Source organism: Hippichthys cyanospilos, chromosome 4 (genome assembly GCF_059441005.1).
Source record: "Hippichthys cyanospilos isolate Australia breed blue-spotted pipefish chromosome 4, RoL_Hcya_1.0, whole genome shotgun sequence".
Lineage (NCBI taxonomy): Eukaryota > Metazoa > Chordata > Actinopteri > Syngnathiformes > Syngnathidae > Hippichthys > Hippichthys cyanospilos.
The window spans coordinates 5,540,812-5,552,027 of NC_142372.1; the positions used below are offsets into that span (position 1 = coordinate 5,540,812).

General features: G+C 40.4%; 1 protein-coding gene across 4 annotated transcripts in view; it reads left to right on the forward strand.

The window, feature by feature from the left end:
* akap13a (A-kinase anchoring protein 13a) overlaps window positions 1-11,216 on the forward strand; it is a 79,859-nt gene that overhangs the window by 44,059 nt on the left and 24,584 nt on the right. For all 4 annotated transcript variants that reach the window (XM_088412748.1, XM_088412750.1, XM_088412751.1 and 1 more), the window contains exons 11-13: window positions 5,664-5,809; window positions 7,690-8,039; window positions 11,195-11,216. The exon at window positions 11,195-11,216 is cut by the window's right edge and continues 156 nt beyond it. In XM_088412748.1, the coding sequence (XP_088268874.1) occupies window positions 5,664-5,809; window positions 7,690-8,039; window positions 11,195-11,216 (518 nt within the window). The remainder of the gene's footprint in view (window positions 1-5,663; window positions 5,810-7,689; window positions 8,040-11,194) is intronic.

Here is an 11,216-nt window from a genome sequence, read left to right on the forward strand (position 1 = left end):
GTCCAGATCTTGATCTAAAATTAGCAAGCCTTTTACATATCAGCCATCTATCATTTTACCCGTACGCAATTTTAACGGTATGGGATTCGAGTGGTGGTAAAAAAGCAAGTCTGGACAAATGTTGGAATATTGTTGCATGTGTTTCATTCTTGGGGTGTGCCGCATGCCTGGTGGAGGCAGTTGACTCATTGAGTTAGACAGATGTACCTGTGTGCCTGTATGGGAATTGTTGGCCAGCTAATGAGTATTCTATTAAATTAAGTCAGTCAATAAAGTCCATCTTAGCAATATATCAACGTCTTCGTTTAGGACTGAAGGATTTCAGGATTGAATAGTGATTTATTTCGACAGATACTGCTCATTTGATCCAATTCACAATCTTATTCAAATCAAGCTTCAGTGCATCATTCACTATGCACAGTAACGTTTATAAATATACAGAACATTACATCACAGCATCAAAACATTGATTCATTCCCTGCCATTGATGGCTATAGACATGAAGTTTCACTTGACTAGGATTTTTCAATATTCAAGTTTTATTGTCATATGCATAGTAATACTACACAATGAAATTCTTATTCTGTTCACTCCACGAGCAGACTACATTCCACAATCGAGCAAATAATAAAGTAGGCAATAAAACACAAAAAAATAGTGAAGCACTAATAAAAGAATAGACTTACATTCTGAGCATATTACAGAGTAGATGGAGTGGAAAAAACTGAGGATGATAGTGCAAAATATTATGTATTTAGCAGCTGTGCAGGATTTGTAAGATGCATGTGTGCATGTGGTAAAGTGACTGGTGATGAGACAGATCAGTGCGCGAGGGACTTGTTCATAATCCGGATGGCCTGTGGGTAGAAGCTGTTTACCAGCCACACAGTCCTGGCCCTAATGGATCTTTGACATCTATAGTCACCAGAGGCAGTGAATGAGTTAAACGCTTCCTTATTATGTAGGTACAATAAGGAGTCTCTGGGAAAAGTCGTTGACATAGACTTTGAACTGGAGCTATTTATCTTCCATTTTTTTTTATGGCCCAAAATGTAGCGTTGTTGTAGCAAGCGATAGATTGGTTAGAACAATAACCTATAATAAGAGTTATGAAGACTCCTCAGGTATTCAAAAGTGTGTCCATAGCTATTAGCTTCTCCCCGACTGCAAAAAAGTAACCTTGTTGTCATGAAGTGTGTTGCTCAGACTTAACTTTTGTCATCCTCTGAGAATAACCGGCTGGGGAACCAAAGAGGGAAATAAATGAAGGTTTTATCTGCAATCTGTGTCAGTCGGGAGAAAACACTTAAGGTAGCGAGCGACTCCGGGTATGAAAATGTGCGGGCTGGAAGGGAATGAGGGCGCTATGTGATAGGAAGGCCTGATGGCTGCTTTATCTCCTCCCTTATTTCTCACCACATTCATTTCCTCGGAAGCGGATGATTTGTTGGGATCATATCTTCTCTGTATTATTTTTCCTTCTCGAGCAACATACATTTCCTTGCAGACTTCTCTGCGGTCTCTTTTTTTTTTTAAGAGTGATGTCCAACACCTGTGAAGTTGTTGGGAAAGAGAGATTTGTGCTTGTCATGATCTGTGACAAACACGTTTTGAATACTAACCTTCCTGGTCGGGTCGCCTCCCCCACTAGAAACAGATTCGCTGATGTATCTGGCAGATGTGCTTTGAAACATAAATATTTCTGTGTCGTTCCAGTTGTTTCATTGACCTCCAGTCGAAGGGGAGAATGCCCCCCCCCCCCCCCCCCCCCCCTCCCAATCCCCCACTAAAAAGTGGGGCTGAAGGGCTCCCTTTTAGAAATGCAAAAAAAAAACATGCTGCGTTTTAGTCCAGTGGTTCTCAACCTTTTTTCAAAGGTGCAAAGCATTTATGGATGAAAAAGAAAGTACTTAAAGAGTACCGTGCCAGCCATCTGTGTCTGATTTAATAAACTTTGGAACTACATTTGAAGATATCTCTCGGCATATTTTATTCAGCAACTCTAGGCGTTAGATCATGCAACATCAAATGTTTCATTCCTGTCTCGCCTGTCAGAAAATTGTGTCATTAACGGCAATGCGTAAAGCATGATCAAGACATACAAAACTGTGCGAAAGCGTCATTAACACAATTTGGAGGTATGTTGCGTCATGTTCTGACTAATTTTCTAGAAGGAGAGGTACTTGAGAGCTTCTGTTTTAGTTAAACGGATATAAACCAACTATACAGTGATGCTTTCACCCAATGGCTTTCTTAACTTAGCAGTTCTAAATGCTCAAATACAATTTACAATAGTTATAATTGCATCAATCTCCTGTAGGCCGTGTTAACTTTCAGTGTAACAGCAATAAAATATCTGTGTTTTCACCATTAATATTTATTAAACTTTGCAAATAAGATGTTCATGCAACATTATACTATTAAGCTATCTCCTGATTGGGCATGTCGCTGCGAGTGTGTGTGTGTGTGTGTTTGTGACAGCTGTCAAAACTTGCACTAGCCTGCAAGGTTTAGTGGACAGGTGTGAGATGGTGAAGACACACACACACACACAGTTGCAATGCTGTGTTCATATGACTGACAAAAGGTTAAGCCAGCTGTCAGAAGTTTGAGTCACTTTCATGTCCGGCATGTTTAATGTCCCGTGCTGGCGTATGGATGTCATAAAGTGAGGTGACCAGTTCAGGCCTAGGGATTATCTCCACCCGCATACCCATGAATACAACTGTGACACTGAATTTTGGATTTTAAATTGTTTATTAGGAGTCTAGGATGCTTATATATTAATTGTTTGCATTCTAATTTACTGTGTCACAATATTTTGGATTTCAGTTAGTTATGTATAGTAGTATGACTTTGCAAAAAATACAAGTGATGAATCTAGGAGTTTTATCTATAAGTAGCTAGCTTTTCCAAGCAAAACACACTGAAAATCTTTGCTGAGATATCATCAAAACGGTTGGAATTAGCCAGAAAATGGCTGGCGTCCTGCAAGGCCGGTTGAAAAATGAAAACTCTCTTATGTTTTGTGAAACAATAAGCATGACAACATGCTCCGTTTTCTCTTTCAAAGGCAAATGATTGCTAATTATTCAACTACACCTACTCCCTCCTGTTAATGAGGTCCCTCAGCAGTAGTAGCTGAGCTGATTGTTCTTGGCTGAAGGATGCATATGCGTCTGACGGTGACTCGAAGGGATCCGCCTGCGATTGTAGCCCCCCAATGATGGGATTTGATTCCTTCCTCAAAACAGCTGACTTGGGGTCAACTGCAGTCTGCCAGTCCTGACAAATGCTGTTCTCAATACTCTTATTGAAGCGAGCTGAACGTTCTTTGGAACGTACAGCCGCACATGCTTGAGCACACGCCCTAGTCCAGCCGGCGAGCCAAAAGTTCTGGTGCTCCTTTGTTCTTAGTCTCATTCACTGCTTACTTTTATGCACAGGAAAAAACATATGTTGATCTGTCACCAAAAAAAATGTAAGGTTAAAAAAAACTTTACAGAAAAGCTTACTTACAGGTTTTTCAAAGCTTATTTTCCCTAAAAGATATACCTTGACTTTGGATGACTTTAGTACTTCCACCGTGTGTCAGTGAGATATCCCCATTTGTTCCACAAGGGAGACAGATCATCAAAAGTGTATAACACACACACTCACGACCTTACACTTCCTCTCAGAACTGAAAAATGTTCTGTGGGAGGACAAAGAATAACTTCCTCTCTTGCAGAAATGATGCAAAATGAAAACATGATGTCATCCATTTTGTGCCTGGACACCGGCTAAAGAAAGCTCACTGTTGGGACTCTTGTGGATTCTTCCACTTTATTTCCTTAAATGTACAAAAGCAGCTGCTCTTAATACGTAATATGGTGAAAGACAGAATCTTTTTTTAAATTCATGTTTTCATTGCACCATTGATTTAGACTTGAATTGACTTTCTCAGCAGACAAGCAGGGGTTCTGTGTACTTTTCACAAAAGCAATAAGAGTATCCTGCATTTATATAGAAAATGGTAGTTGTGACCAGTGACTTGTATATATATATATATATATACGTTGGTCAAATGTTGCTAATGTATTTAATACAACAGCAGTGTGGAACAGTTAACATGCATTGTTGTCTACAACTGCTCAATGTATGCAAAATGTCACCTACCGTGGTTTCTGTATAAGGCACATCATATATATAAGCCTTTAATTTCCTCTGCATTTCAGTTATAAATGTAATTTTTTATAATCGTTTTTATAACACCCTGTTTGAAGTTTTTACATGCATATATGCTCCAATTGTGAAGCAATTCATATGGAGACAAGGCGCAAAAAACGCAAGCTTTTTAAAAGCACAATTTCATAAAATAAATCCAGAAACTGTTTTGGCGCAAAAAACGCAAGCTTTTTAAAAGCACAATTTCATAAAATAAATCCAGAAACTGTTTTTAAATCAACAATACAAGTTTAATCTTAATTGAATCATAATTGTATTCTTTTAAACTCGATTTATCTTGGCATTGATCTGAACAGTCTTTTAATGTAACCAAGAGATGTTTTTTAAAATATAAAAAAGCTGTTTATTAATTTTTGAATAAACTGAGTTGTGAGAATGCTGGTTTATATACGTACTGTTAAAGCTTGACTGACCTATCTGATTGTTTTGTTGACATTCCCTTTAGCACAGCTCCATCTAGTGGCTGCGTAACACAACCCCAGCAACAACCGTAGCTTTTATTCTATGCAACTTCTAAATCAGTGCGCCTTATATGTGAAAACAGTACCTGACTTAGTTACTCTTATCTAACTACAAGTAAAATAACTACCATATTATAATGAAAGTAACCAGCAAACCTAAGTTACATTTTCAAGGAAACTAGCAACACTGGTTGTGACCAAAATAAAAAAATGTCAGCAACAATAGAGAAAAGAGGAAAGGGGCTTAAATTCACACAATAGTTCGTCATATGTAAGCTGAGAAAGTCATAAAAACACACAAACAGTAGTTATTTACTTTACACTTTAAATGAGAGTTTTTGTAAGCACCTTTCACAGACATCCAGATGTATCTGACAGTTTCAAGGAAGGTTTTTGCTTCCCTTTTTGAAGCCCTTTTCACATAGTTCCCACAAAAGCTTGCATCGTCTTGTAACAATAGTCATCATTAATGTCTATGGGCCTTTCACTCAAAAACAAACTCAAAATGTCTATTTTAAAATCCCCCTTCACACAGTTCCTCAAAAATGTTCTTTATCAAACTTGTCACGCCTTAACTAGCAATTAACCACCTGTGTCTTTCACCTAGCTAACTTTCTTCTTCAGTTATATTCAGATTCTGTCAACTTTCTCCATCGGCATGAACCACACCTTTCACAGTGTCAAGAAATAGGTGCGCAGTGTGAAATGGGGCTTAACGCACGTAAACAGTAGTTGTTTTCCTTCACGCTTCACACCAGAAAGTTTTCTTTTTTTTTTTCCTTTGGTCAACAGTCGGCCATTGAGCCAATTTGTCTTTTCACACCTTCTCACATTTCAAGAACTCATTTCAGCCTCCTGCGTAACAGACTTGCTTATTTGTATTCGCAGTAGGAAGTTGACTGAGTTGTTCTCAGTTAACTTCCTTATCTCCAAGCTGTTCAATTATGACCATTTACACTATTGCTTGCTTTTCAGGGTCCTCGCGGTCATCAACGTTGCCTGCTTTGTCCAGCAGAACAGTCGGGAGCAACAGTTGCTCCTCCACCACTCACAAAGACTCGGGCAGCGACATCGACAGCTTGCTGAGCGCCGAAGTGGGATATGACGGCGTATTTAACAAGGTTTGGCACACGCCAAAAACTGGACTGACTTATAGTATTGATCAGTGGTTTTCAAATAGGGATACAGGAAGACACTTCAATGGATATGTTGATTTTAACAGGGTTTGTGAAGGTATCAGCAAATCTAAGTGCTTGCAGTTACAGGAAGAATAGAGTTATCTTTTTAAACTAAGAGCAAATTAATTGGTACATAAAGCGACTGTTATGGTGACTTTTGCGAAACGTTGTATGCGTTGATTTTGATGTATACGGATTCACATTGTGATTAGTGACAACATTTTCTCGCAGAGGAGCCAAAAATAAAACCGATGATGGTATACAATTTTGGTGTTAAATTACGCCTAGAATAATCACTACAAATGTAGTTCAAAAGGCTAATAATTTAGACAGGTGTATATCAGGTGTACTTGATAGAAAAAAATATTTCATAGGGAGTGCATCATTGAAAAACAGGATAAGAACCACTGTTATAGAGTTTAAAAAAGGAAATGATATGAAATTTTCCAAAAACTAGCTATAATAACTTTAATAACCTTGGTCTGAACAAACTCTGTATAAACATAACGAAAGTGGTAGGTTTTGGTCCTTTCAGGCTGCGGCTACCACTAAAGTGCACAATGTGTTGCCGTGGCAACCAAGTGAAACGTGAATTATCGACTTTCAACCCGCTTGCGGACACCGTGGTGAGTCACGTGAGCTTACATCTTCTCCCTGTTGTGCTGTGCGAGGATAACAACATTAAGTCCTAAACTGGGAGATGAGTCCCTCTTAAAGTGTTATCGGCCGCTCACGTGACCCGCCTGAATGAAACTCGGCGGTCACGTGATTTCTCTGACTTCCCAGAGGAAGTAGAGCGGGCTGGCACAAAGCCTACCTTTCACTAGAGGCTCTCCTGACAGAAGTGTCTCTGTGACAGGCTTCTTGCACCGCAGCTGGTAGGACAATAGGCCACAGTCAGGGCCCACACCTTCAAATGAACACTTAATAGACCGTTTGTGCATGTCTGAATAGATCACACGTTTCTCACCACACCGAGTATGATTTAGGAGTGTTCAAAAGAGTCATGTCAGGGAGTGACTTGATATGCCTGGCGCTACCGCAAGGTCAAAATCGGAAGACAATGAAGAAGGGAACGTGTGAGAACACCTACAAAAAGGAATGAAATAAAAATATTTCCAGGTTGTCAAAGCAATGGTTGTGAAAATGTAGAATGAATTTGAAAAAATTGTCAGGAATGAAAAAAATGGGATAGAAAACTGAAAAGGATGATAAATGAGTGAAAATGTATTGTTTATTGAAATTTGATTTTTATAATAATACTTCCAGTGAAAATTCAAGCAGTTGACATTACGATTTATGTCAGATGAATTAAATTAAGTGAAAACAAATAGGTAGACTTGAGTGGTCAAAAATGTCAAGTGTGTTTTTATTTTTAAGCATATTTAAAAAGACCTTGATCAACTTGATCAAGTGCTATACAGTGAAATAACAGGGCAAAAAATCTGAAAACGATGGGAAAAAAAATTCAGGTGAAAACTAATTTGACAAAAAATTGTGAAAACGAAAAGAATGTGTCAAAAATAAGTACTCGTGTAACCGTGGAACAATTGTACAAAAAATGATCAGGATAAAAATTGTCAGAAGAGTGCAAAAAAAATAATTGCAAAGGAAAAGAAAAAACGCTAAAAATGTCAGTTTTAACCAAACTCCTTCCTGTACCTATACTATATTTCAGACAATATTATTTTATTCAAGACCGCACAGGCTCAGTTGATTCGGCACGCACTGATATTGTACGAACATATCACAATAACACTTGACATTTTCCAGTGACGCTAACACAATATAACAGCATTGTCACTTCACCTCAATTGTTGTAGAATGACGAGCGAGTGACGGGCGGCGACAGCACCAGCGAGGTGTCCATCTCCTGCTCCTCCACGGACGACACGGCCAGCGTGGGCCCGTCCAGCTCCAGCCCGGAAGGCAGCCAAGGCCTGGGCAGCAGCGGCTGGAGCCCAGAGGAAGGCGTTCCCCCGGGGGCCTCCGTCTCGGACGCAGGGGGCGGAATCGGCGGGGACGCCGAGGAGGAGGCCAAGGACAGAGTGACCGAGGTGCCGCGGCGTTCCTGTCTCCTGCGCAGCAGCCTACGCTCCATCTCGCCTCTTCGCCGACACAGTTGGGGACCTGGGAAGAACCACGGAGGAGGCCCTGCGATGAACCAGAGGAGGTAAGCGCTTCTACTTCCTGTTAAATTAGAAATGAAAGGATGACGACACCCGCTCATTACACCCACGCAAAATGGGGGATGGAAATTGCTCCTCTGCTTTTGCGTTTCGGCATTGAAGTCCAGGGTGCCCCAAGTCAGCTGGGGTAGGCACCAGCGAGCCTGCGACCCCTTGTGAGGATAAGCGGCTATAGAAAATGGATGGATATCGGCTTCATTATCGATGATAGGATATTAAAATAAAGGCAAATAGAATATGACTCTGGAAAAGAGTGAACATTAAAAAAAATAATTAAAAAAACACTTAAAATTACTTGAAAAATGTTAATCAAAAAGGAAATAAAGAAAAATTCATCATAAAAATGACTGAATGAAAATAATTAATTCCCTCACCGCCATTGATGTGAAAGACCCATTTAAACTGATATGAATACAAATGAGTGAACAATTCTAAACCAAAATATTGTTAGTGTAGCAAAAAGTAAAACATTAGCAAGAAATGAGCGGAAAGGTTTAAAAATGCAATTCATTAAAAAATTGTTTGGCGAAGCTTAGAACAAGTGAAATTGATGAAAGCTCTGAACATTGTGCTAAATTGTAACGAATTGTTAAAATGGGAGAAAATAATCAAGCATGGACCAAAAAAATTCGTAGTGTGAAAATGCTAATTAAACCATGTAGACGTCATCTAAAATTGTAACCGAAACCAGAAATGAGTGGAAATAGTGGAACAAGTTATAAAAAATGGACAAAGTAATGAAAATGGGGTTGGATAGTTAATTTTCACTTGCTATCTTTGTCTCATCCATCACATCCCAGCTGCAAAGGGAGACTGACTGTTCACAGGCGAAGGTATAGCTCATTGTGTATTGATTCTTCTATGTGACTAGTTCCAGTAGCTCCATAGTGCTCCGTATAGACCTAGTAGACCCCCCCCGCCCGCACTTACCATTTTTCAACACAACTGCTGCATTGTTGTTCTTTCCCCGCAGGCGATATGCTTTTTGTTGCTTGGAATGCACAAGGAGCGCACCAGTGTTCTGTAGCTTAAGCCGTTTACAGAAAACACAGACACACACAAACAGGGAATGAAAAAAGTTTGTGGTCTGAGGCTCGCGTTTCGCAGCAATTACATTTCCTAAATGGTCACACGGTGGCTGGCGGTGCATTTTGACACTGGTCATTCAGTGACATCATCCTATATTCCTACCTAAATTATTATGCCTCAAAACATCAATATGTCACCATGACGCCACACGTACAGTACATGACATCACCTGTAAAATAGGCTAATCAAACAACATTTAATATCCGTGGGATTGAACACCAATTATAGTATAGTAGACAATTAACTTTGTTAACTCATAAACATGACAAAAACCTATAAAAATACAAATAAAACGCACTCACCAATGTGAATCCGCACAGTGCCAAGTGATTTGAAATTCAAATCCATCATTCTCTCTTTCCTCAAGTAGACTTCAATAGAGTGATTTATTTTTCGTTTAATGTCCGTCAGCATGTCTTCTATGGACATGGAGGCCAATGCTGAAAGCCACATCTGCCTGATGTCCTGCCAAATGTTTTACGATGCTTCAATACTGAGAATGAGCGTTCAGCGTCGAGCGTAACAGGCTGTTACCCACGGGTACAGTTCATAGTTACTTGTATGAAAATGATGGACAAAAACTTTTCCCTGCTGGGACAGACTAGCTAGCGCGCAAAGGATAATATCTGGTTTCCTTGGAAAGTCCGTTATGAGAAAAATGGTGTCCTAAGCATACCTACAACCAGATCCATCACTTCTCCTCCCCCTGCTATTGTTAAAAAAATGTTTTGGGAGCATACAAATCTCCTGGTTCACCCAATCACACCTGAAGACAATTTAGTATGTCTCATACACCTGCCATGCAGGTTTTTGGAGTGCGGGAAGAAGCGGGAGTGACCAGATAGAACCCATGCGGGCTCTAGGAGAACATACAAACTCCACACAGGAAGGAGCAGGGTGGATTAGATAAAATAAATTTAAAAAAACTGTCCTAAAAAGCACACAGCCTGTGTCGACATTAACATCGGCCGCGCCTCGTCACTCATCCCGTCCATCCGTCAGTCAGCAGCCTGCGTTAGCAGCTGCCGTTCCTGATTCATGTCGACGGACGACCTCGGGGCTCCGCAAAGGGCCGTGTGATAATAATGTCAGGAAGCAGGCCTCAGTGTGACGGATACGTTTGCGGCCCGTTCCCCGAGGATAGGTGAGCGCTCATCTGGTGTCCGACGATCAGCCGAGTCACGGGCGCTTTTGGTCCGCTCGAGGTTAATTATGTTCTGCTGTGATGGGCCGATGATTTGCTGGAAAATGGAGCGCCTTGCAAAACTTCAGGACTGGCAGATAAGGGAGAAGTATCGGCACTGCAGCCAACCGGGGTAGCTCATCCTGAAACGTAGCCTCCGGTTTTTCCGCCTCACGATTGCCGCCATTGGATTTTCTTACTCGGTGGCCCTTGTTTGCAGTGTAAATCCTGTTGAAATCATCTGCATCAGCATAAGCGCTGGCTGATATCAGTAAGAAGCACCAACATTTTCTAAAAGCACTGCAATAGAAGTAATGGCTGGAATTCCAATACCTCCGTAGCTATTAGGTTTTCTTTTGCTGTTCTTTGGCTCTTGTAAGTACAACAGAGGCTACTCAAGTCTAATTTGTTTTTAAAAGTCAAGTAAAAAAAAAAAAAGATCCATGTTTTCTCTTGCCCCACTTGTCGAAACATGGCGTTTTGATTCATATTGTTTTTATGAAATACGACTTGATCAGTAAAACCCACCCATTGTCATCCACCTCAGGCGTTTTACAGCTTGCCATTGAGTGGAAATGACATCACAGCTGCTAAGGAATCAAGTAATGACCAATCACGGCTCGACTGTTTTTCTGAGCTTGCTCGTGTGACATTTACAAACTGAGTCATGATTGGTCATTACCTGAAGTCGCAAAAAGAAAAAGAAGAAAAAACAAAACGTGGAATTTGCTGCTAAAGTTATAATCCCCAAAAGCCATTTGAATAATTTTGCAAGGAAATGATTGACTCAGTGCAGGCGAAAACAGGAATAGTAACACCGCGATGCTATCCTTCAAGCTGTAACGCTTTTATTCTATGTCCGCACAGCTACAGCCTGGAGGGGCTGAGT